This window comes from Hyposmocoma kahamanoa, unplaced genomic scaffold (genome assembly GCF_003589595.1).
Source record: "Hyposmocoma kahamanoa isolate Upper Pololo Valley unplaced genomic scaffold, ASM358959v1 64, whole genome shotgun sequence".
In the NCBI taxonomy this organism is placed as follows: Eukaryota; Metazoa; Arthropoda; class Insecta; order Lepidoptera; family Cosmopterigidae; genus Hyposmocoma; species Hyposmocoma kahamanoa.
Genome location: NW_020653852.1, coordinates 5138864 through 5166843, shown reverse-complemented (window position 1 = coordinate 5166843; position 27980 = coordinate 5138864). Strand labels below are relative to the sequence as shown.

Here is a 27980-nt window from a genome sequence, read left to right as displayed (position 1 = left end):
AACTTTTCTCTGAGAGATACCCGAGAGCCTAGACGGTACACAGAACGAATCGCTCGTTTTTGCAATACAAATATGGTTTGAATATCTGCCGCTTTACCCCACATGAGAATCCCGTAGGACATTATACTATGGAAGTAACTAAAGTAAACTAGTCTAGCAGTACTAACATCGGTAAGCTCACGTATTCTGCGGACTGCGTATGCAGCGGAGCTTAATCTGCTGGCCAGGGACGATATATGTGGAAACCACTGAAGTTTACTATCTAAGGTCACTCCCAAGAAGACTGCTTTATTAACAAGGTCTAACTTTTCTCCGTTTATTTCTAACATAATTAAAACCCGGGCGCTTGCCCATCTCCCGCCACAGACAGTCATACAGACAAAAGCTTTAAACTCATAACTTTTCTATTTTTGCGTCGCGTGTTAACAATTCCTTTTTCCATCTTTCATTATTCACATGAGGCAGTGAACAATTACTTTTACTAACATGTAACAAGTCATTTAGTATTATTGCAGACGTTATTTTAATTTGTCACGTTATGTTTTAATATAACATATTATAAAGTTGAAAATGTGTAACAGTGCAACGGAAGTACAATAACAAAACTGGGTAAAGTGTAATGTAAATATTATTGATTGTAACGTAACAAATTAAATTACATTAAAGGTAACAATTGTGTTTGCATACGATTCAATACAAAATGTTATTTCTTATAAACTGAAACCGGTTCGAGAACGTGGATGCGAACTTCAAAAGTAACGCAATAAGACAATACGGTAATCTTAAATAGGACGTAAGGATGAACGCCGGTATTTTTGAAGCTGTTTATCGTGATAATACAAACATATATACATATCGTCATGCCTGTCTCCTATCGCGACAGGCAGAGGACTATGATCCTCCACCTGCTTCGATCCTAACAGAACCTTCTTCGCCTCCTCCCTCGCATCCAAGTCTTCATACATGCCCGTTTATTCTCTATATACTTTTAACTAAGCCAAGTGACATTGCCACTTATTTTCTTTTTTACAGTTTTGTACATTTACTTTTGCACATATGTTTTTTCTCAGTCCTGCAAGTTTTACAGTTCAATATTTCTGTGGCTTGGTACAAGAAGTGCGTGAAATAATAGAGACTTAGGCACTTCTTGAACCAAGCCACATATTTTTTCCCATAGAATTAACATAGTGATCTTCAAGAAGTGCGTAAAGTGATAGGGACTTAGGCACTTCTTGTACCAAGCCACATATTTTTCCCATAGATTTAATATAGTGATCTTCAAGAAGTGCGTAAAGTAATAGGGACTTAGGCACTTCTATTAAGACACAGATTTTTTCCATACATTTAGAACGTAATGATCTTTGACCACAATTATATCAGCAGAGCTAGCACGACAGGGCGTGACTTGCGCGAGGGCGACATAACGCGCGAGATATTCTATGCAAGTGGTACTCGCGCGAGATATTCTATACGAGTGGTACTTGCGCAAGTGGTGAACTGTTGTGCTAGCCCTACTGGGGTCTGTCAGTGAGATCGAAATTCAAAATCTGGCTCTGTCATCACGACTGTAATTTAAATTTAAGTAATATTAATTTTCATTCATATCGGTTTAGCAACAGTAATTCCATTCGTTGATTACGTACGATTTGAGTGGATGCCAAGAAAGCTTCAGTCGCTTCGAATATACATATTTAAAGTTCGTGAAAAAAATTGGTTGCATACGTACTGCAAATATTTTAGTCTCCTAATACAATTTTGCGAATGCAAATGATTTTTTTTTTCTGTTAAAGTTGTTTGATATAACAATTCACCAGCTATAAGGAAAACAGAGTCTTCCTTTATGTCCAAAAAAATATGTCGTAGTTAGATCATTATGTTAGTCGGTTTGACATGACTTGAATGACATAGTTTTTTTTTCAAAAAGCTTTATTATTATGAGTGAATCAACTACAATAACAATCACGCACATTTTTTAAAATAATTGTCTGCATATACGTATTAAGTAACAGTAGAGGTCTTTAGAAAAGAGTTCGTCCAGGGAGGTAATGCCATCTTACCTATTTCTGCCGCCAAGAACCTTCCAGAAAACGTTCCCGTTTTAAATATCACGTAACATCGTAAGGAATACGGAATACGTGACAGAATATCAATATACACTAAAATAATTATGAATAAGGAAGTACGGAATAAAACACATGATTCACTAAAGTGCATCAATGAAATTGCAAAACTGACAATGGGGAGTAAAGGAAGTAGACCCATACATGGCGACTCTGACGCAGGTTGTCACAATAGATCTCTATCACTTGACAAGAGGCTAATGGACGATGGCCACTTAAATGAAGCTGTATTAGCTATGAAATGGTGAATTGAATGTGACTGCAAGTAACGAAGCGTGCTTTGATTTTTTAAATGTGAATGAATAGGCTAGTTTTTTCTTTAATAATAAGAATGGAAAAAGGGAATTGATAATTCTATTATAGACGAATGTAACATACCACAGTCTAATAGAAAAATGCTGGTAATTGAACAAAATAAACAGATATTTTAACAAAACAGTATAAATGTTCTGTAAAAGATATTTAGAAAACGAAATAACGGTTGTAGATTGTAGAAACACACTAAAATAGTATTCAATGGAAGTATAATTTTGAAAGTTTATTTTATTTACAACAATAGAATAGTTCAAATTGTACATTCCATAAAATTCGTTGAAGATCTAACTTACTACGGCTGCAGTGGTAAATAGTAATATGGTAATTCTAACGAACCCAAAACCGATAAGAAAACAATAAAGAGTTATCGAGAAAGTGCTACCAACTTATTTGTTACGGCAATATAAACTAAAACGCCGTGAACATGATTTAATTTTATGTTCAAGTTGTTGTTAGTGTTGTTATATTACATGGTTTCTTGATTTTTCTACTGTTTCACGTTACGAATTATATGATAGACGTTAGATCGCGATATTCTTACAATAAAACTACTGTGAGGCTTGACTTAAGACAGTGTCTATTAGGATTTCATAAAGTGCAGATGAGAATAGCTGTGTTTCATCAATAAAAAGTATTTCGTTATTTTGACATCTCTATGCCTTTAATTAAATAAAAGAAACACATCCTTACTGGATTAAGGAAATAGGTCTGTTTTTGTAACACAAAGTGACGGGATGAACAAGTTGTGCGTCTGGATACTCATAGCTTTACATCACAAAGCTCTGAACGGTACTGCCACTGCTGCCATCACCTTAAGACATAAAACTGACCAATCCTACGTGCCTGCAGTTTCACCAACAGACTTGCCTTTCAAAACCGGAACGTAGTCATGCTCACTTTACAGACAGGCGGCAGAAGTAGGTACTTAGTACTTAACAACAGCCCATAGCGTCTTCTCAAACACAGGTACTACTGGAATGTCATGCATTGTTAACAACACGGTTAATTTTACATCTTAGACTTAACTTCAACTACATGTCAATCATGTTAATAACGGTACAAAACCAGCTGGATATGTTGTTGACTGTCTATTGATATAAATGCGTAATAGTGCTAACGATATTGAGTTTAAGATTTGCATTAACCGCAAACGCAGAGATACCGATGTAAATTATGTTTGGTACCGGCTTTATCTCAAGCTGAAGTAAGGTTACAAGCTTACATTGATAAAAGTTAGTTACGTTATAACAAACAAATAAGTGCTTCCCATGTACAGTCAAGTATTGTAAGAAGATTCTTCAATGTTGAATACAAACAAAGTAAATAACCTCGAACAACAATAACAACAACATCGAACAGCAACTCATAAAGGTTAAACAAAATTATTTATGAAATATTTTGCATACAAACTTTCTCGTTTAATCACAATAACAATTTGAAACGTGCTTGAAAGTTAAAACATTTTAAGAGATGACATCAACTCGCCATGTATGGAGTCCCAAACACCATGATACAAACATTTTTGTGTAGGAGTTAATGTTTTTTGGCTATGACGACATACATCTCAAATCAGATGAAACATTTTAATAAATTTAAGCTACCTTGCAATTAGATTGTAGTAGCTAGTGACATCGATATATTAAAAAAACAATATCTATGTGATATAGATTACAAAATGCCCAGTTTGAAGATAATTGGGATGCACTTTTCAATCATCCTACTTTTGTACGAGAGTTTGAAAATTATCGAGATCTTAGGTTTTCGCGATAGTTACACATTAGAGATGAAATACTTTTTTCCGGATTTATTTTTTCTTAATCTATTTTTTAACATTTAAATCATTGTTGATGGTTTAATCGAAAAATCGGACCCTAACTGGATCGAAATTTGCTAATCAGCGGTCTTTGATTTGTGTAAAAATTTTAATTGAAACCATCTGTATTTTTTAACTGTGGGAGGCAATCGCGCTGATACGTTTAACGATCAAAGATTTAAAGCTTTCATTAGTCATTTAGTGTTTTTGTGAATATTACTGGTAGAGTGGAAGTAATAAAAGTTAAAAGTGCAATAAAGAAAATGATACCTACGAAACTGTAATATACCAATATAATAAAAAAAAATGAGGTACGTCACAGGATTATCGTTGAGAAATCGCGTGAATCGTGTATATGAAATTATAATACAGAAAATTAATTTGAAAATACTTAAAGAAATTTAAGAAACACTTTATCAATTTTGTTTGTAAATCAATCAAAGATTAAAGGTTTCATAAGTTATTTGGTGCTTTTATGAATAGTACTGGTAGAGTGGGAGTAATAAAAGTCAAAAGTGCGTTAAAGAAATAATATGCGGAATTGTAAGATACGAAAAAGATGTGAGGTTTGGCATACAGAGTGTAACAAAAAGATGAATATAGCAGAGTGTAGGTAAATAACATCCATTTGACATAATAAAAAGTAAAAAATTGTGAAAAAGATTCTTAGCTTGCTCTACAAGTATTCGATAATATATATAATTGACGACCGCGTGAGTGACGACATTTTTGTGATATGCTGTAGTATAAGTTCCTCAAATATTCATCGTCAACATCGCGAACGGATATATCTCCCACTGCTGGGCATAGGTTTCCTCTAAGGAGAGCATTAAGACCATGGTTCGCTACAGTGGCCTAATGCGAGTTATGGCCTTTTACAATTTTTCTAAAATTTGTGACCCTTCTTCGATATGCGGGTATTATCAAGATGTTTTTCTCCAACCTTTAGAGGTATTGGTACTTAACATTCACAAATACACGCTGCTACAGGTATCCAACCGTATTTTCACTAGATTACCACCAGATCATTAGAAGATGCTGCACCTGAACTGAAAATAAACTTACACAACAAATGACATCAACATTTTTAGTCCTATTTATATTCCCATAGAAATACTATACCATACCAACCAACGTAGTGTGAATGGTAAAGAAAGCAAAACTAACATTGACAGAGCAGCACCTCTAGTTCAAAACTACCAACATATTTATGCATGCGGAGAAAACTATTTACAGTGTTTCTTCTTAAGCCTTAACGTGGGAGAACATGTACTCAGATGTAAATTAAAATTGGTGGACTGTAATATCTTGGCAAACATATTGGACTGTCATCCGTTATAGATGTAGAATGATTTATACGTTTATGGTGAAAAAGCCTGGGTTTTAAAGCTTTCTAGTTAGTTGTTGCTGGTCATATTGTACAGGCCAAATATTTCGTTATTTTAATGCAAATTTGTATACTTTCTATTATCTAGAGTGGAAAAGTGAACTCTAGTATTAATAAAATGAATGGAAATTCTCTAGACAAGTTAGACCAGATATCAAATCATAAGAGTGTAGTATTCGAAAAATTCTAGTTGCGCAGATAATAACTGTGTAGCCAATATAAATACTTAAAATCGTTTAGTTTGGAAATGTAACTATAGTTATTTGAAATTAGACGTGATCATGGGACCTGTAAATTGCCCGTTTTTTAAAACGGAAAAAAGAGTTTCAATATGTAACAATTGTGAAAACCTAATCGTTCAGATTATTAAACCTCATCAAACTGTTGATGTCTTTTAAATAATTTACGATAAGTATCTCAAATTGAAAATTATAAGGACGGTACTATAAAGGTAAAAGGGAAAGGGCTACTGATTGGCTTTCCACAGATACGTCGTGAACAGACTTAGTATTATTTTCACTTAATTGTAGAAACTCGGACGAGAACACTGATAAAATAAGCAATAATAACGTAGTACAGCTACGTAAACGTGTTTTAAGCTCAGAATATGAGAGTAGATTCAGTATTAACGGTTAAGAAATGAAATTACTGTTCTGAAGATTTGGTCACTTTCAAATGATATAAAATACTTTTTAATATAAACAACAAAATCTCATGGCTTCTAAATTTATGATTACGATGTTATTAATTTAATGATGAGTTGCAAGCTATTGTTGTCCATCCATCATAAACTACGAAAGAATTAGCAGCATGGTTTGATGTAATTATACCCACAATATTGACCAATTTGCGTCAAATTGGTAAAGTAAAAAAAATAAACTAAAACAAAGTGTACCATACGAATTGCCTACACAAGGGGCAATGCGCGTTAAAACTTACACTGTTTTAGATCTTATTATAAAATACTTGAAAATGGATGATTAATAATAATCGCAAGCGATCGAGATACCGGTTAAATCCTAGCGGCAAGCCCAAACACTTTCCAAAAACGTACTTAACCACAGAGAATTGTTGGCAACTATTTGATTACCCAGACGCGGAATAATCCAGCGTAGCTTCCAAGATCTGATGCACTCATGACAGCTGGTTGCTATTGTAAAGAAATGCGCACAGTGATGGCATAACTTGTTGAGAAACCACAGCTATTCAACCGACGTTCATAGCTCTTTCTACATGATAACACCATTGTCGAATAAATATTATAGGAGATCGTAGTAGATCGAAGCTCTCCGCCACTTGTCACAATAATTTGACTTGGCCTCTACCGCTCATAATTTTTTAAACAATTTAAATAATTATAATCGTCTAATAGGAAAATAATGTAGTTTCTGAGAAACAAGTCCAAAATGCGTTCCAAGGCAGTATTGTACCGCTAAAAAAATATCATTTCCTGAAACATTTTTGCTTTGAATTCTCCTGTAGGTATAGAACGGCAATTTCATGCTTTAACTCATGGGTTGTAATAATATAATGGCCATGTACGAATACTTTCTCACACAAAAAAAATCATCTTCAAAATCAACACCGACATTTTACACTCCTTCTTTCGGATTTAATTGAAGTCTCCAATTCGGGCGTATAATCACGATCAATTGTGATTAATAAAGGTCCAGAAACAATCACTCAATCAACTCAGCCGGGTTTCTTTTTGGTTTTACTCGTAATTCAATGAAATATCAGGTTTCAAGCCTTCCTTCGAACTTGAATAACTTTGGAAGATTCTACACATTTCCATTATACACATGAAGAGTGTGGAGTCTTCTTTTGTTTGGGAACGTATATACATACACTATTCAAGATCTCGTTTAAACACTACCATAGGTCTCATTTTATTTGAAGTTTGTTCCGACAAATAATTGAAGTAAACAAATTACGGCAGTACAGAAAAATACGTCAGACTTTGTACGCATAAAAACTAAGGCAAAGACACTTGCACAAGACAACAATGGATCTTGGGACGCCAAGACAGTTTGATACTACCACTCCATTGTAGTCATACAGGTAAAAAACTCTTCGAAGAAGTACAATGTGACAACATCGAATCATAAAATGACACAGGTAACTCACCTTTGTTGAATAGTTCTAAAAACCCGATTGGAACACACAATGTAAAGATTTTTACATTGATTTCGTAATTGAGTCGAGCGAATAAAAATTGTTCAAAGCGAATAAGAATTTGAGGCGAAAAAAGTTCGCCTTGAGCCCACTAATCTTAAGACCGGAGTCGTAGGGTGAGTCCTGAGTTCATTCATGCAGACGGCATTGTTAAATTCTATCAACCAGATAATAAAGATCTACTAGTAAATGGGGTTGAAGAAAGATATAACACAGACAGTACGGTTCAATGTAAACTAGACAGTGTAGGTCAAACTAGAGGCAAGCGTTAACAAATCAACGTATTACTTCGTTCTATAGAAGAGCAATATGAGGGGAAATGGTGATGCGTCATAACTTTTAATTAAAATGGAACATTAAGCTGGGGCTGTCAAAACGAGAATTAGAAAGAAATAGAATATATTTGAACCAACCACGAGTATAAAAGAGAAAGAAGTAAACGACAATAGATATTGGCGTGTAATTGATTGTATTGAAAAGCGATGAGAATACTGGACCATAATAAATTTTTGACGATAAAGTAAATGTTGTCACGCTTATAAAAGGGGATGGGAATGTCATCGGTACCATTGTATATTTGGTTTAAATTACAATATCATTTAGATTAGAAAGTAAAAACAATAATACAGAGGTATGTTCAACTAGCATATTCTAAATGGACCTTTCGAATAGAGTTGCAAATGTTTTGACAAAATAATCGAATTTCTAAATCACCGTCAAAAATTTTACAGATATTTTAAAATACACTTGGGAATGTATACGCGTACACTGTCCAAGATCTCGTTTAAAATCTTTTTCTTTTTTATTCGATGGTTGTTTCGACAAGCTATTAAAGGAGACAAATTATGGCAGTACAGCAATATACGTCAGACTTTGGTAACATAAAATCTCAGGCCAGTACACTTGAAATATACTAATAGAATCTTTGCAAATGCGTGCTATTAGTCCTAGAGAGTTTTTGAGAAATTAGCATTCTTACACCATGGTCACAGCATATTTATGAAACTGTATTTTATGTTATGCAGAACATCATTTATTCAATGAAAAATAGTGATAGATATAATATTAATAAAAGCAACAATAATGAAGTGGCTATTCTTGACAGTCATAATCGTATTTAAATGCAAATAAATTTATTAATATTAGAGAACATCACATATGTTGCGTAAGTAACTCAAGCACTTGTGTTATGGAAATCGGAAACAACAAAGGAACGACTGCACCCCGAAAACGTTAATTTTCTACATTAACCGGTCCGAGGATCGATCTCGGGACTCAGCGACACCATGAAAACCGGTGTGTAAGCTACTCGACCACGGAGGTCGAATGCATGCGCTTGAACAGTTTTGTTCATTCGGAGTGATCAGTTTCGTTCATTCATGTTTGTCCTGTTTACAATACTTTAAAATATATGCCATAAATGATAAATATGAACAAATGTTTATTTACACAGAGCAATCCCTTGAGTTTCTTACTCTTTATTCTCTGAGGAATGTAACTTATGAATAATAACTCTTTATTGCACAAAGAAAAGATACATGAAACAAGGACATATACAAAGGTGAGCTTATCTCTAGAAGAGATCTCTTCCAGCCAACCCTAGCCTAGGTGAAAAATGAAGTCTGCGGGACTAATTATTGTACAATAAAATTAAAATTTAAATGTGAGTAAAAAAATAAATAAATTAAAATATATATATAAATATAAATAATATATATATATATATATATATATATACATATAAAATATGATAATATATACATATGACAGACATACACACCTACATGAACTTTATATACATAAATACAAGCATAAGCAGAATATATATTATAATCTAAACAAATTACTACTTTATAATATATGTTACCTATTAGCTATCTAACGCGTTCGACAGGTAGTGCTCTTTTAATTTATGTTTGAAAGATGCCACCGATGGACTGTCACGAATGCTAGCAGTCAGTCTATTCCACATACGAATGATATATGAATGAGTAGTAGTGTGTGATAAATTATATTATTTCAACTGCAATTATCTTACTTAAGAAAAAAACATATTTGAAATGTTGAATTTCACTAAGAATTACTTTAAAAAGTCACAGGCATGGGAATATTATTTAATGAAACCATAAATTATTCAAAAGTTTAAAACCACACAGGAGCTTATAAAATTAAAATATATTTACTACTAGGTACTTCAAACACAGTAGGAAGTACTTAAAATATTTTCAATCAGCATTTAGTACCGTGTACGAGTTAATTATATTGAACCCCATTATCGATTCAAATGTGGCATTAAGGTTTACTATTGGAACTCGAATGAAAGAAAACACCATTCAAAATAGGTAAAAGACTAGTTTTTCCAATGATATTATACAGAGTTTTTCTGAATTTAACATTACTGCATAGTTTTTCAAACGTCGTCTTATTCTAATACTTACTTTATTGCACAAATAGTTTTTATTTTCGAAAAAACATAATGACAGAAGTCAAGAAGATATGATGTCTAATAATAATCTCGGTACAGAGTACTAAAAAAAACAACTTCAAAAATCGGTTCTCACTACTCAAAGTATATTGAGAGAGAAAAACGCCTTGAATTGGAGAATAGCAAAATCAACTATTAAAATAATTGCTCCTTAAGTAAAATTTAGGCGCTATTTATAAAAATAAATCTTTATGCGTGAACAGCCACCCTTACAGGTGGATGATTTTCTTAAAAATGAAATGGGACCACTATGGAGGTACCCCCTTTTCAACAAAAAATAATCATGAAAATCAGTTCACAAATACTGGAGTTATCGTGTAACATACATACAAAAAAAAATACAGTCAAATTTTTGGAGTCGGGTAAAAGTTTTTCTTAATAAGTTAAAATATTCATAAGAGAGAGTTGCAGCGAGAAAGAAGATGTAGTGACAAAGATAGAGAAGAGGAGTGGAGTGTGAGCGGGCAAGCTTTAATTTTACTTACCACGACCAAACACTCTGTCACTGCCTGCCCCGATAGGAAAAGAGTGTGGAGTGTATATGTATATGTATTGATAATGATTACTGCTTAGAATAAACAATTCCTGAAGTAATGTCGAGTAAAATGACAGCGGAGTTAAAAAGAAGAAAATAAAGAGAGCTGAAAGTGGGGCAAGGACAACAAAAGAGATAGTGCATAATGTGACAGACAGATGTACGATGATATAAGACGCAAGGCCAACGTAACCTTGTAGACATAAATAATTAACATGGTTTAAGAGAACTGTTATAAACTTTTCCCCATAAATAGGCTTCACTAATTGAAATTGTAGAGGTTAAAACCGAGAGTAATACTTTCGATATCGCTTAACAAACTGCTTTTGCAGGTTCTATTAATACTTGCACGTACTAGTGGACGATAACTGTCACCTAGACTAACGAGTTGCTAAAGACGATATAGTTAAAGGATATACGAGTATTTACTCCGGTATCTTGTAGAAAAACAAGCAGACGTGCAAGGTAAGTAATTAAACGTAACAAGAACAATTTATCTCAAATATAATAAGATTTTAATAAGACTATAAAGTAAAATGCGAAGTTATCACAATCCAACGAGTCAACTAGGGCTTTCATCCCGGGAATTTCGGTCTCGAAAATTTTGAGAACCTTGACAATTTTTTGGGATTTTCGAGACTCGAGACTGACGTTTTCAGTCTCGGGAACATCGAGTTTTTTTTTTAAATTTAAGTTAATTAAAAAGTATTAAAAATCTACTATTATCTTATTTTGTCTACATGGAAGTGGCAACGCTGAAGAGTGCAATTTAGTATAATTTGTGGAGATTGAAGAACGGTAGTAAAAAAATCAGGTCCTCTAACATCTGAAACTCTACTAAACGAATTACATAGAATCTTGTGCTTTCAGACCAAGTAGATTACACAATGAGATAAAATTTTGGCAAGTCTAATAAGTAAAATTATTGAATTGCATTTATTATTATTATTATTATTATTAATATTAATGTTATAATATTTCTTGTTTTAGTTTTATTAATTATATAGATTTAATTATTATTATTTTTTAATATATTTCAATTATAATGTAAAATTGCTTAAATATTTATACCTTTTTTGTACCTATTTTTCTGTCAGCATTTGGTTTAAAATGAGCTTACCTATAATTGGAATACACATTAGAACAATGCAAAATGTAACCTTCAGAATAAGTATGATATGTAATTCTGTTGGTTTGCCAAATAAATAAATAAATAAAAGTCTAAACAACATCGATTTCTTGGCTACACATTTGGGACGTGCAACATTCACTATCTAAATGGCGTATATATTTGTTTTTCCAAACAGACTAACATTTCGGGCTCTTTACAGGTCTCGGATGACCATGACTAATCAGAAATATAATTTCATTTCCAAAGTCCAAACAACATTAAAATATTGTGTAATTTTGAAAAGGAGTTCGTTGAAAATTTTAAATTCAAGAAACATTGGCACGTTGTGATAGCGCATACCTATAGTGAAAATCGGTAAACGTGAGGATAATTACGGAAAAAGCTTACGATGTTGTGTAGTAGGAAGGTGATAAAAAGAAAGAGCCTTAAGCAGTCGAGCGCTTTCAGAACTAACGTTTAAAACTAAACACGAAAGAAGAAAGGACGATGAAGTAGGCGCAACTTATTATTGAAACCATTTAACTTGCCACACAAATACTAAAACTACAGTGAAAAATAGGAAAAAAAAAAGGTACTTGTACTAATCATATTATATTTAGTGTATAACTACGTGATCAGGACTCTGGGGTCTCAGTGGACGTAGGGACATGGAAAAAGTATCGATACTTTTTGGTATCGAGTACGTTTCCTTCCGATATAATATTAGTACTTTTTGACAAGTATTATATCGTTTTGAATAATTCCTACTTTGGACACCTCATATCGTAACGCAAACCACCTTGCGATTTGTTTAAATGGCAACCGTCATCACAAATAACTTGGCTGTATAGTGTAAGCCACCATTTCCCTCATATAAGAATGAGAATGAAGAATTTGAATTAACATACCTGACAAACATTATATTTGAGTACCTCGCAATTTCGGCAAAGTTTGTTCCTTCTTCAGAATGTTTGTTCTCAAGAGCAGGCAATACAATATCAAAAACGAGAAACAGACTGTTACCCAATAGATTTTTGTTATTAAGTGATTATACAGAGGAGGAGTGGGAAGAGCACGCAAGCCCCATATGGTCCCCGTGTTATAAAGATTACATATTTCGCATAGAAAGGATTCAAAAAAAGTTCATTAAACACTTAAACTATATTACACATCAAAGGGAAGATTCCTACTTAGATAGCTGTCGATTTCATGGGTTTCTAACGCTTGAGGAGCGGCGCCAAATGTTAGATGTATGCCTTTTGCATGACATTCTTAATAATCGGCTTGATAACCCAGAATTAGTTGAGAACATTCACTTCAACGTACCAAAATACCGTACGCGCCATTCGACACTCTTAGCTACTCCCTTCCACCGAACCAACTACGGTAAAAACGCTGTATTCACGCGGATGGTTAGATTATTTAATGAAAAATTTAGTAACCTTGATTTATTCTCTGTCTCCAAGACCAGCCTTAAGTCACAAATAAAAAACCTTTTTTTAACTGACTAAAAAAGCACGTAGTCCACTTAAACACATATTATTTGTAGTTAACTTCATCATACCTACGCAAACTGCGTCCTAATTAAGATTGCCAAGAGCAGAGTTGAGGCATACGATGTTACTTATAATATTACATTTAGTCTATATTATGTATTTTATTCTATTTATTTTTGTATATTACGTTTTGTATATTTACAGTATATTTATCACACAATTTGATTCAGACATACAGAGCACACACCACACTATCACACACCCCACGCAAACACTACCTACACAAACACTATCCACACAAATATTCTTGCTTCACAAGAGCAGCACAAGTGTACAGGCACACAATTATTTAGTTATTTGGACAAATTGTAAAATCAGTAGTATAATATAATATATAGTAATTAGTTGTAAAATTAGTAATGTAGTTATTTCAAATTGTAAAATGTGGTTGACTGTAATTAGTTTTTTTCTAAATTAGAAGTAAATTGTAACTCCTGTTATTGTAAACTGTTGTTGACCCGAATAAATAAAAATAAAAAAAAAAAATAAAAGAAATTTAAGTAACACAAATTATGTGAAATGATGATTGATTGAATTCATCGATTTAAGCAAAGTCTTTTATTATTTGTTTCAATTGAAAATCATAAGTCAAATAAAAGACTTATTTTATTATTTATTTTCATGTGTTTTATTCCGTCTTTAAGTAGGGAAAATTTGCGGGACAAAAGTATCGATACTTCAAAGTATCGATATTTTTGTTTTGACACTTTTATGAGTACGATACTTTTTATACGATACTTCATGAGTTCAGTATCCATACTTTTGATTCGATACTGTGTCCCTAAGCGAACGCTATACAGATTTGGTTTGCACAGCACTGATTTTTAACATACTTATTGTTGAATAAACTTTATAAAAAAAGGTTTCATGTCGATGAATCCATCCCCACAAAGGTTCATAATTCACCATGCAAGGCCATAGTTTTTCGAGGATTTCAGAAGTTTAGTGTTTCAGGCGGTTTCGTCATTGACATCATCATCATCAACTCATACGTTACACTGTAAACACGTGTCTCTACTAAGGATAGGATTCAGGCAATAGTCTACCACGCTGGCCCACTGCAGGTTGGAGACTTCACAGGTTGTCCAAGGGTTGTGAACCGTGCAGGTTTCATCACCACGTTCTTCTTCATCGTTAATTTGTTATAGCTACTATATTTAAAATGTAAACAACTTAGAAAGTAAGGTTTTATTAGGATGTTGGAACCGTCGACCTCTTTCTCCTCGCTTTCTCATTAGGCAACCACTGTCGTAAATTTATCCAATGTTGGAGATCTGCACACGAATTTTCCATTACCGTTGATCCAATAAAATATTTTGCAAAAAATACCATACCATCGGTTAAATGGTAATAATTGAAGATAATAAGGGTAAACTACACGACGTAATCGAATCTGAATATAAAATGTCTTTAGATCGTACTCAAATAAAGATAAAGATGACCGCAATTGTAATATATGGAGAGATCGCGCTGAAGCATTACATGAAAGCAATCGTTTTGAAAGGCGATGATAAACATTTTTATGAGACATAGTGGAACACGGTTAACGACAGAACGCTTACGCTCAATTTATAATGCGGCGGAACGGAATGGAAGCGGATTTTTAAATTATTGAACATAGCATAATGAACTGTATTGTCAGTTGTGTAGCCTACAAATTAGATATGAGTCAAAATCTTGTATACATTGCAGGTAATTTAGAATGTACCAATGACCTGCTTATTATAAAAACAATAAAAGTCACTGCAATCTAAATTCAATTACCTACTGAACAAATATTTGACAAAATTTTATGAAGTAAACAGCAAGTGAACAGCAATACAATATATACACATTTATATATAATAAAAAAATAATAGTGACATTTTTATGCTCGATTCGGTATTGTTTTTATTTTTATCTACACACATATCATAAACACTATGATGTGCTTAGCATAAAGTTAAATTGTTTTGTAAGAACGAATTTGTTATCTGTGAAAATGTAATTATTGCTTCTTATTGACATCGAATTCGATTTAATTATGACATTCAAATTTCGAACATCTCTGAATAATAAAACAATTTCATTCGACTTTAGTTCTAATATCATCAGTCGAGATTAAGTTTTATTCGAAATGAAATGTCAATAGCAAACAATTGTGTAAATTTCACACGTTACTTGATATCGAACGATATGATAGTTGGGGCCGATTCTAGTTAGTCTATGAATTGAAAATGAAAACTACGGTTGTGTGACATGCGTGAGAAAAATTTTTATTTGCCGCCATTTCGCCAGTCGTAACATGCGGTTCCCGAACACATCACAGAGAGCTTATAATATGTGTATAGATAAAGCAGTATATGTAATTGTACATAATTAGGCATTAAATCACTCGTGTGATGTATCTATGAAACTCGCCTGTATATAACAGTCACATAAACTACTATTTGTTTATCGTGACATTTTCCTTCTAATTTGTCTGATGTTTTGTATTGTTATCAAATACCTACTTAACTGTTGTTTGGTTAGTAATTTACATGAATTACGACTTTTACAGTAATTTATATTATTTAATTTGACATTTCAGATGAATTTGAAATCCCGGTTAAATATATCCGGCATTCCAACCATATCGTTTCATAACAAGTTATGTATCGAAATTGTAAATGATATTTAAAAAAAAATACTTCTTAAAACGCCTTATCGACAAGTTTTGAAAGCTTATTTTAAAAGCATGCGTCTATATTCATATCAAATTAGATTCAATAACGTGGTTATGTGACGAAATAAAGAAACGCGACAAAACGGCGTCGGTCCGTGTTATAAGAGACGGTATACGTTTACAGTAGAACGAACGAGTCTTGAATGTAGAGGCGGTAATAATTAAAAAGCACGAAAATACAATCAGTTTGTGATATATAAGTGATCTTAAATTCTGGATAGGGATATCTTTATTTACTACTTGTTCTTTAAAATTTGCAATGGAAACATATTATAAATGTTAAAAAATATGTAAGGTAAATACAGCATCTTATCATGGACAAATTTTGGAACAAATCTGTGTTACACATATACACACATGCGCATATGCACAGTTCACACACTACAAGTGTCTACTGATCTGCTCGATTTTTTGACGATTGACACGTGTGACCAAACAAAAACAGGTAAATGTGTAAGAAACACACACGAATATAATGAATTTGAATATCTATATTCAAATTCATTATATTTCAATTATTATGAGACACTATATTGATCTGTTCCTTATGGAAGTTGAACACGTGTTTTTTTCCTCCAAAACTCATGTGAATATCATATTTCACGTTGAAAAAACATCGGCAGTGTTTTATTATTCGATTGATTTGAGATCTATAGTTCCCTCTCGCGTATTCTTTAGACTCCACGGAATGGGGTGAAGTTTCAATCGTTGAATAGATACCAACTAATTGGTGGACTAAGAATGACTGAGATGCCGCTAATGCGTATACGCATTAATGACGCTTGCTTAGTGACGAGCAATGACCTATGTTGTATTTGAAGGGAAAGTAAAATAATAAAGTAGATTGTTGCTTTGTCAATAAAAGCACATAAAGTAATGGAGTTCAATATACAAGTCTTTGGAAAAACAAGATGGATTATGGAAATTATTTTTTATGATATGAAGTAATTAGACGATTGTCACTGGTGGTAAGCAACACGCCCATCCATGACAGTTCCAGTGTCACTCAGAGCAGTGAATCTTTCCATAGCTATTATCCACCATTTTTTTAATTTATCGATTTCTTCAAAGCGTCGGCCACGCAAAATAACAGGTATCAAAAACAAGAAATATCATGTGAAACTTTTTTGAAGTTTTAGACACTTTTTATTTTTATGATATTAAATGACGGGACGAATAAAAGTCGTGCGCCTGGTGGTAAGTGACAACAAATAGTAGCAACAGTTGTGGTGTCACTCAGAGCTTTAATCGGAAAGACCTGAATGGCACTGCCACTCCGTCCTTGCAGGTCACCCTAGGACTTAGGTTGATAAGTCTTATGTGCCTGTAATTTCACTAGTACGATTATCCTTCAAAACCAGAACGCAGTAATGTTTCCATTACTGCTTAGCGGCAGATATAGGTATGACTAATTCCCTGGATGAACTCTTTCACAAGGAACTGTACTGCCACTAAAATAAAAACATTTCTGTAATTGTTTTTAAATAGTATTTATTTCTGTAGATAAAAATAGTTATTAACAATACAAAATTAGAAAGAACAGTTTAATGGGTGCTAATTTTATGCGAAACTTGGCATTCAAAGTCATAACTCGACAGCACGACTTGTTTATTAAAACATTAGAATTCTTCTCTTGCCAGTTGATCCTACTTTACACAAACGCTACCAGCAACACGATATGACGTCTCACATTGTATGAACTCATTTCAGAATCCGTCAACTAGAACCAGTCAAATGTAAGACATTAAGACAAAGATTAAAATCGTGATGTAACAAGCGGTTCGTGTATCTGTGACAAAAATCGTAACAATCAAGAGCTCCAATGTCAGCTTGTCCGCGTATAAATGATATTAAAGAATTACGGAAAAAAATATGGACGTAAGCAAAAGATGGTTAGGTTGAGGGACAAAGCTATTTCACGTATTTTGATAAGAGCAAACATTTCCATAGATACATAAATAATACCACGCCGAAAAAGTAATAGACGAAGAAAATTATTTTAAAGGAATGTCAGTGAATTGCTATACACATTTGTTAATATATTAACAATACGGCACAACTACAGATAATACGCGTAATACAAAAAAATGAAGGCGCGTATTTTAAACTGCATTGAAACTAAATTAAGAGAATTAATACTCCATGGCTATAAATCCTCCCACATATCATTTGTTTGGTGCTCCGAAAATATCTTATAATGAACTAAAACAAGACGCAAACTTACCAGACGTAGCCATAGCTTCATTTGTCAAAGAAGAAACGTTGGCTCATAAAGCAAATAAAATAAGGACGAAAGGCAAAATAAGAAAAAGCAAAAATAAAAAAATGTGTCCGGCCTTAAAGTGGGAACAAATGGTGTGCCAAAGTTAATGAGTGTGGACGGCACAGAAATGAGCATCAAGTTTAGAAGTCTGATACATTCATAGGTATAAAATGACGTTTAAAGAGGAAAGACAGATTTTCTTGTCAGCATAGGAGACAGGTTGACAAATAAGGATTGCCATGACATATTTAGAGCAGCTACGTTTAACATTAATTTCCTACTGTACATAAGATATGACACACTGATAAATAGTTGGAGATTTACTGTTTTATTACTGAAACCAATCGGTCAAAGATGCAGTAAAAAGCACAAGTCTTCACAACAATGAAGGAGGATACGACAGGAAACCGTATTCAACGAACAATGCAATATTTTCGCAAATCACCGTTTCAAATGGACTTGATGTTCAAAGTATGACACAACAACTTTAATTTAAACGTCCGATGTCACGTAAATATACTGAGTGCTTTGAAAACACGCGTGATTGCACTCATTCAAAAACCCACGGTACTTCAATGACGTTGGCAAGATTCCAACGAACAATAATATTAATAAACGTGTCACATGAATACTAATTTTATCTGGCCATTCGAGTATTTTTTTTATAGAAAATAGAATCTAACACTGACATTAGAATATTTCTTACTTGGGTTTTTTTTTAAATATCCATCACTTTACGTTAACGCATCTTAAAACAATATTAGTAATTATTAAACGACAAGATCACTTTAGGTCGAAATCGGTTAATAGTCAGTGATGCAATCAAATTATTACTTCTATTTCTTGAAGTTTACAGCTCTGTATAAGTATATAAACAGGTATTTGACTCTTAGCGGAAACTATATATTATCAAAGTTTAGCTATATACTATCAAAGCAAGAAAGCGGATTTGTTTATATTTCGGATTATTTCCCTAGCTTTTTATCACAAAAAAGACAAGCTTGAACGGGTTCTTGCTTCAAATTAGAAAAAAATTTGAAAATAATATGGCGATGTGTCATTGTGTGCGCTTAAGTATTTTGAAGAGGATCGCGCTTGGTATAAAATTGATTCAAATGCCAGCTACTTATTTACGCATGGCTTGCAAAGGAACAATATACACGTGCACTGAAATGAGAAAATACAAATATAATATTTTTGTACTTTTAATAATGTATACGATGACAAAAGGTTAAGACTATTTTGATCGTATGAATGATTTTAATATTAAAGCCGTTGTTATAGAATTTGAAGACGTAAGAAAAAACATTAATATGAGAACATTTTTTTTTGATGATAAACAGTTTATAAAATTATGATAGCTAAGATTGCAATTCGCTAACAGTTACAATTAAATTTGTTAAAGCTAGTGTAAATAATAAGGAAGTGACATTGAATTAGAAAACACATACAACAGGAAATGCACTTGACAGACATCCTGCTGCGCAAATTAGACAGGCAAATGTGTTTCCTAAAGAAAAACAGTATGTTGAAGTGCCTGCTATGCAACAGAATAAATCTGCAGAGGAAATCCGAGAAGATAATATGGATCAGGTAGACCTCATTACGTAAGAATCAGGTCACTATGATGTAAGGATTCTCAGACAAATCCACCACAAGTTCGAGCGGGTAAGTCAAATTATATGCAATTTTTTTAATATATAGTAGGATGCAAACGAGCAGACGAGACATTTGTTGGGAGGTGCTCATCGATACCCGTGGACATTTACATTTCCATTTCCTAATTAGGTGTACAAAGACTTTGTGACTTTTTTGCGACATAAATTGCCTCACAAGGTTTGTAGTTAATAAAAATACAAGGTATATAACTTACAACCATAATGCCTGTGGCGTAGTACTTAAAATACCAGACTAACCTTTAAAAGGTCTTTTTGCGTCGCGCGTCGTCAGCCAAGCGTACCAGTGATGGTTCGATATACGGCATTGTCTTTTCAGCAGTAGTAACTGTTGCTATGGCAATTTCTATTTGTATAACGAGTGATATGCAGAGGTATAACATACATACTACTTATTACCTTCTTTAACGGCGTTTTGTTTCTCTTTAAAAGGACTTAAGCAATTCACAGACCGAGTTTACAGTTCTAGTTTACAACAATTATTTTATTACAATTCAGTAAGCTTCTTGTATGATACAATAATAAAATTCAAATAGTCTTCATAGCAACCACATACACATATAGAACAAACGAACAAAAAAGATGTCAAAGGGGCAAATATGTATTTTAATTAAGCTACTTGGTCTCATTATCAATATTAAACGAAACATAATGATTGACTAGATACACTTAATGAAAGGCGAAAGCACTTCAAACGACGTCGCTTTATAAAGGAACACAAAGTGATATGTTCGATCGTCTTATAAAAATATTTGTCCCAATTTTTATGTATCAAGAGAAAATTCTAATTCAAAAGCACGAAATGTGATATTTTTCCGACAATAAACACTTTCTTCATAAAATACATTTGTATTGCAAGTAATATGAGAATAACTTACAAAAGCAACATGCCCGCTGGCGTAAACATAAAAAAGCTGCAACATGATATGTATGTTGTTGCCACCGTCGAGCAATAAGTCAAAATTACAGGCGCAAGCGACGAAGCGTGCCGTGCATTATTTATACAGGCTGCAATACGACTATTCTGTATGAAAACATACGAGTTTATCTTGAGAGGTACTAAATTAATCTCAGGACGGTGATCTTTTATTGGAATATGAATTGTTTCGCAAGGACGGTAAAGTAGATCGAAAACAAACACTTTGATTTCATTTTGATACACTAAAAACAACTCGATTAAAGATATACAAGAAAAGAATCACGATGGATCAAGAAAAACGATGGAAACCTTCTTCATGCTTACCGGTGGCATCGAACCACCAAAGTGTAGTAAAACTCAAACACCTTGCCGTATGTTTCCAAGTCCACTTAATACCGAATCGGTTAAGACAAGCCACCCAGACAGTAAAACGTCACTTAAAACCATAAGTCTCTCAATATAGCCCGGCTGATTTATATGGACTCAGCTCCTCTGTTTCAGCTTTTAATAGGTTAAGGGCTTTTAACACTAACCCTTTGGAAGTTTTGTTTAATTCCGTCTGGAGATTGCACCTTTGTGTAATGATAAAAAGTACACAACAATATAAAGTTAAAAAAATAAAAGTACACGAATAATTTATAACAATGCTGCAATTGCAATTACGTGCGGGAGTTTCGCAGTGCTCAGAAATAAACAATTTTAGCTTTTGCACACACGAAATTCACTTCGAGCGTTGAGTGATACTACGATGCTTTTAAAAGAGAACTTTAAGATGCAAAATATGGCATAAGAAGATTGTAGAACCCTTAGTAGAGTCTATAGTAGTGCAATAAATAACACAGCTTAAGACAAAAACGTGTCAACAAGCAACGTGTTAAGATTGCCTACATTAATAAAGTCAGACTGAAATCACTTCTTAACAAGTGCCAGTAACTAGGTGAGCAGAGTTGGCAGAGCGAAACCAATTAACTGGCGAGGTCAATCAAATTATGCGACGTGTTGCACCGGACTGTGATGACAGTTAAGATTGAAGACATTTTTCAACGAGAAATAAGATGGCGTGTAAAATAATTATTTGAAAGTAAGTAAGAACAGTGGCGGATCTTTGAAAGAAGATAACGTTTCCGGTAATTTGAATTGATTAATAACTGATGTCGTTTAATCATAACAATGTATTTGAAGGTATTTTGATAGTAAGTAAACAAATATTTAAATAATGTTTGCAATATAGTAAGGAAATAAAAATCATATTTGTCGTTAATGACTCTGAACAGAATAGAAGGAAAACGATAAGTGCTGAAGCCTAAATTTTAATAGCAGTAGAGCTTTTTGTGAAAGAGTTCGTCCAGGAAAGTACTGCCACCTTACATATTTCTGCCTCCAAACAGTAATGTCAGCATTACTGTGTTCAGGTCTTGAAGGGTAAGGGTGCTAGTGAAATTACAGGCACATGGCATTTGTCAACTTATGTCTCAGGGTGACGGGTGCAGTGGCAGTACCCCTTAGATCTTTGCAACTTAAAGTTCTGAGTGGTACTGCAACTGTTATGGACAGGCGTGTAACTTACCATCAGGCGCACGACTTGTTCGTTCCGTCTGTTGATATTATAAAAAAATCAGTAATTTATCGATTTCACTATAGTTCTGATACACGCAACAACGTTTGTTTCGTTCCGAGGACTTTTACCAACAAGGATCGCTGCTGCACAGCAGGATCAAAAGACCGGAATGTCCAGTAAATGGAATCGTATAGTACTAGTTCTTACTTCTTATATAATTACTAACTTTCACCAGCACAAGAATGTATATTTCATTACCAGATTATTAAAATACCGCCCCACAAGTTGTAAAATCATGGATCAATTTTACGACCCACTAAAATATCTTCCATGAAATAAAACGCATTTTCTTTGGTTTACGATGATTACTGTGTTTTGAATTTCAACGCTTGGTTTACTTTGGTTTTTTTTTGTTTTGGTTTGGTTGCACTTTATTTGAAACACTTTAAGACATAACATTGCCGCTTCACGTACTTATCAAAAAGGTACGATAATCCTTCGAATCATCATTGATAGACTATAAATTTTAAAAAACCCATCTGAGTCATGTAAACATTCTAAATGTATACTTTTATATTTGGTAATATATCTAAGTTTATATTAGTTGTAAATTGATCACAGATATCATCTCCAATGATGACGCAATTTGTTACAATCGTACTCGAAATAATATTGATTGGGTTATCATTGATTAATAATGACGCACGAATTCTTTTTGAACTTTGGCAAAAGAATTACACTCCAAAATTAATATGTATTTCAATGACAGATGGCTCAATTAGTTCAAAGTTAAGTAAACATGATAATAAATCAGCCAATAACACATTTTTTTTCACTGAGATTATCGGAAACATACGTTATTTGTTAACGGTCAGTGTAACCGACCATTTGACCCTAAACTTGATAATGATACCGTGTAATTTTATTTGGCGGTTTAGACTTCAGTAATTTCAGTATCTCCAACTATTTTGGCCCTGGTAGACCAAGTCTCGATTAAAGTGCTGAAAACGATGCCAAATTAATGCATACCAAAGATCTCTTACATGCGTAATTTAAAATTGTATTCCCGGGAAGTCATCAGACCATACTTATCGCAAAATAATAAAGAATTCCAGTATTGCAATGCTATCGTCACAGATAATGTTTCTTAACGCAAAGCGTAACGTAACACAAGTGATATTAATTTCTCACATAGCAGCAGGGCGTACGTGAAAACTTACACGTACGAATCGCGCACGTGTCACCGATGTGGAGAAAATTAATTTCTCGCAAACACAATGGCTCGCAGACACATATTTGCATACAGATTTTCTAGGTTTTACGATGTTAAATTTGCTTAATGAAACTCTGAATATTCCACTACAGAAATGGGATATCGACGGCAACTGGTCTCTTTCATCGTTTCGGACTACGTCCCGTTCGTATAATGTGAATCGACAACATTTCTCTAGGATTCGTTGTTTCAGACCGAAAAGTAAGAACCAAAGTTACGGTATATGTTAGGTACACCGTAAATGTTTAATTTTAAAAGTAATGTAGCGATTATTTCATTTTAGTCGATCGATATAGGTATCTATAACAAAATGCAAGTAAAAAAACACTTTGTATCCTTTTGTTAAATTTGAGTTATTAATCAAACAATATGATATGCCATTTTCCAGATTTATCAAAAATATGTACATTGATTTTTATAAAAAAGGTACTAAGATTTCTCGATATCGATATATACTAATACGATACGTATTAGTTCATCTGAGACTCATACTAAGTTGTTTAGCGAAATCTAAAATTGAGTTAATGGATACGAAAGAATTTTGGGCAAATTGGGAATTATAGTTTTCTATTTACGACAAAAAATCTACGTGATCAAAGAAACGAAACAGAAAGGGCTATTTGAAATAATTTTGAATGAATCATAAAACAATTCAGTACAAATAACTTGAAACAGTTCTAAAAAATCATAGAAAGTACTTACATCAAAGAAATGTGGTCTTAACCTTCCGATGGTATACTTGGCGACATCAGTGGTGAGCTGTTGGCAGGCGCAACCAAAGAGAAAGACTCCGATAGTTTTGTAAGCTTCCCAAACCCAAGGGGGTATTTCTTTGCCAAATAACATGCGAGGTCTAGACCCTTTGTAATCGCGAAGTCGAAGCCATTCCGTTAGAATCATCTGTGAACAAACACATAACTAATTAATGAGTTATTGTAAAACTTATGCAAAGCACCACACTGACGAGATTTTCGTTCTTAAATATAAAAAGAGGAGAAGAAGTTTTAAGACCAGATCAAAATTAAAATACACACAAGGAATTCTCAACGAAAATCTTATTATTACAATTCTCCATAAGACATCCGGCTCAATGCGACAGGCAAATGAATTTTAAATTTAAATGAATACAAATGGATTGTAAGTGACAATAAAAGTATATCCAAAATAGTCTCATGAATAAAACAGTATGACACCGTAAAACTTGATGTTCTTGGATTAAATTAAAATAAAACAAAAAATCTGCTTATATGTGACACAATTCATTAAAATAATATTATAAGAAGAACTGCTTTCAGCTACTTGGAATGGACCTGTCGTTCAATTTGAACTTCGGCAGATACATTGAATCCATGGCTAAAAACGCAGCAGGGAAGCTTGGCATCCTTTCCAGGGTGAGGCGTTACTTTACACCGGGACAGTTCAACAGTACCAAGCACATGTCCGGTCGTGCATGGAGTACTGCTGCCTTTGGGATGGTTCTGCTACAAATCAACTGGCCACTTTGGATTCAATTGACAATCGTGTCGAGAGGCTTATTGGTGACTCGGAATTAGTGGAGGCGAAGCTGCAAAGCCTTGAACACCGCCGTAAAGTTGCTTGCTTGTCGGTATTTTATAGGATATATCACGGAGAGTGTGCGATGGAATTACACGATTTAATTCCGCCTTCCCCTTTCCATCATCGGGGGACTAGGCGTAGGCTTGGGTTCCACCCCTATGTTTTGATATTCCAAAGATTCGCACGAAGCGTTACGCTTCCACGTTTATATGGCGAACGGCTACGGAGTGGAATTCCCTGCCTGCAGACTTGTTTCCTGAACGTTATAACTTGGGCCTTTCCAAGGCGAGAGTGAATATGCATTATTTAGGTGTGCATGCTCCATCGCCGACCTCATCGTCACTTTCCATCAGGTGAGATGGAGGTCAAATGTGCACTTATATTTTACAAAAAAAAAAGAAACCTGAAATTAATTACCTATACGTTAGAAAAATTATCTCTTAATCCTCATCCCTTACGATACAAAGCCTTATCATGTCATTAACGGCATCACCAGCTTTACACCTTAGATTTCAAATAACTCTGCCGGCTATGATAAGAATAGTCAAAAGTTCAAAGTATAAAGCTGAGAACGATGTTGACTGTACAAAATGAAATAAATTTTTACCAAATCAGAATGAAATTATATGCTTTAAAGAAATGAGATAATATTGATAATACCACTTTTCCAAGACTTAGGGCCAAAATGTAATCTGACATGGTTTAAAAAATAGCCCCCATTCTCGATGGCCTTGTCACTTGGATAATGGCACACGGTCGGGTCGCACGCGTTTTGAATATCTGCATTTTGATACTGCTATCATTAAACTACGTCTCTTAGCAACTACATTCATAGTGTATTTATAGAACGTTTTACAGTATCAATTTAAGTGTCATATTAAAAAAAATTGCACTGAGCTAATATAATGATATAATCTTGAAGCGTTTATTAATGTAAGGCTTCATTTCTTTTATTATCGACAAAATATTCTCCATAATGTCGGGCAATGTGGAGATGTCAAAAAAATATTTAACGAGATACACGAAAAAACGACTTGACAGTATAACATAATGAGACTTGGCTGATAGTAGAATCACACGGATATTGTCTCTTACCACATAGCAAAAACAAAATCGATTTTGTTGAAATTACGTATTATACGATAGGATCTTTTAAGTTTAGGAGAAAGACCAAGTTCATGATGCAAGTGTGAAGAAATAATAAACTGGCGCTAAATGGGTCGATAACGAGGGCAAACAACATTCCAAGCTTTTTAGCAAGTAATGTATAAATAGAGGTCTATTTGTATAAGTTAGCATTATTACTGACTAACAATGTAAATATAGGGTGGGAACAGACGTTGTGTAAATTTTATAATAGGTTTAGTAAAGTAACGTTTGTTACAAGCCTGAATAATAATGTTCATGATCTGTTCATTGATAAAGGGGCATGTTAAGCTTAACGCCACACTTTTCCAACGCTATTAACTACGCACCATAAATAAGATAAGCAATCAAAGTAAATATCACAGTTATCAGGTGCAAGAAAAAGATAATTGTAAATTGATGTATCTTTATGGCCATCATCAAACAAGTTTATTGTTCTAAGGAACACTATCCGTATAGAAAGCGTGTCTCTCCGTTTTATCATTGCTCGTCTGGTATTCTGAATAAAAAGTGAGGTCATTATACAACGCAGTTTTATGCAATCTCTCTCACGAGTATTTGCATGAGAATTAAGTATTACACAGTTTTAGCACGCGCCTTTGAATAAGTCAATGGTGAATACACTTCAGTAAGTTTCGTTCGTGCAAAGTAAATAAAATTGTTCAGTCTGGAATGACTATACAACATAAACAATAATACAGTCATTCTCGGAATAATGTTCACTACCTAATTTACGTGGCAAATTTTATTACTTAAATATTCAAGTATATTGTCGTGTAATTACTAAATAATATTTCACGATACGATACTCTAATATTAAATTATATAGCACGAAAAGAAAATCGAATACTTAAATAATAAAAATTGCCACGGAAATTAGGCAGTGAACACTATTCGGAGAATGACCGAATAAACAAGTTGCCATTCTTCATTTAAAATTAAATCAGAATAAACCTTCGGAGGTGTTCGCCTAGGCGTAGTTTTAAGACCGTATCTTTTATGAATCTATTACTCATAAGTACCTAATTTAACATTTTAATGGGCAATTAACAATTAATTTCATTAGCTAAAGGAAGTCATTCAGTAAGACATTATATTTGCTGATTTTGAATACTCAACGTTGCTCAATGAGCAAAAACAAAAGTGAGCTAACGCATACAAGAAGCACATACACACTTCTAGTGACGCCAAGAATGGTAAACTATTTAAGCTGTAAAAGGCTAATACTGCACAGTGATAAATGTTTTGCCTCTAAATGGCACAAAACACACTTATTTCTTAGTTGCAGTTGTGTCGTATTCTCTTATCTGAACTGAAAAAGGAAAATTGGAAATTGTATTGCGGAGTATAAAGTTTACGGTTAGCGTTTGAACTGTAATACCATAAA

At 33.6% G+C, this 27980-nt stretch overlaps 1 protein-coding gene across 1 annotated transcript in view; it reads right to left on the bottom strand.

Moving 5' to 3' along the window:
• Nucleotides 1-27980, bottom strand: part of LOC113230773 (putative phosphatidate phosphatase) — a 106441-nt gene that overhangs the window by 20160 nt on the left and 58301 nt on the right. The window contains exon 3 of the mRNA XM_026464859.1: nucleotides 24593-24790. Coding sequence (XP_026320644.1) covers nucleotides 24593-24790 — 198 coding nt within the window. The remainder of the gene's footprint in view (nucleotides 1-24592; nucleotides 24791-27980) is intronic.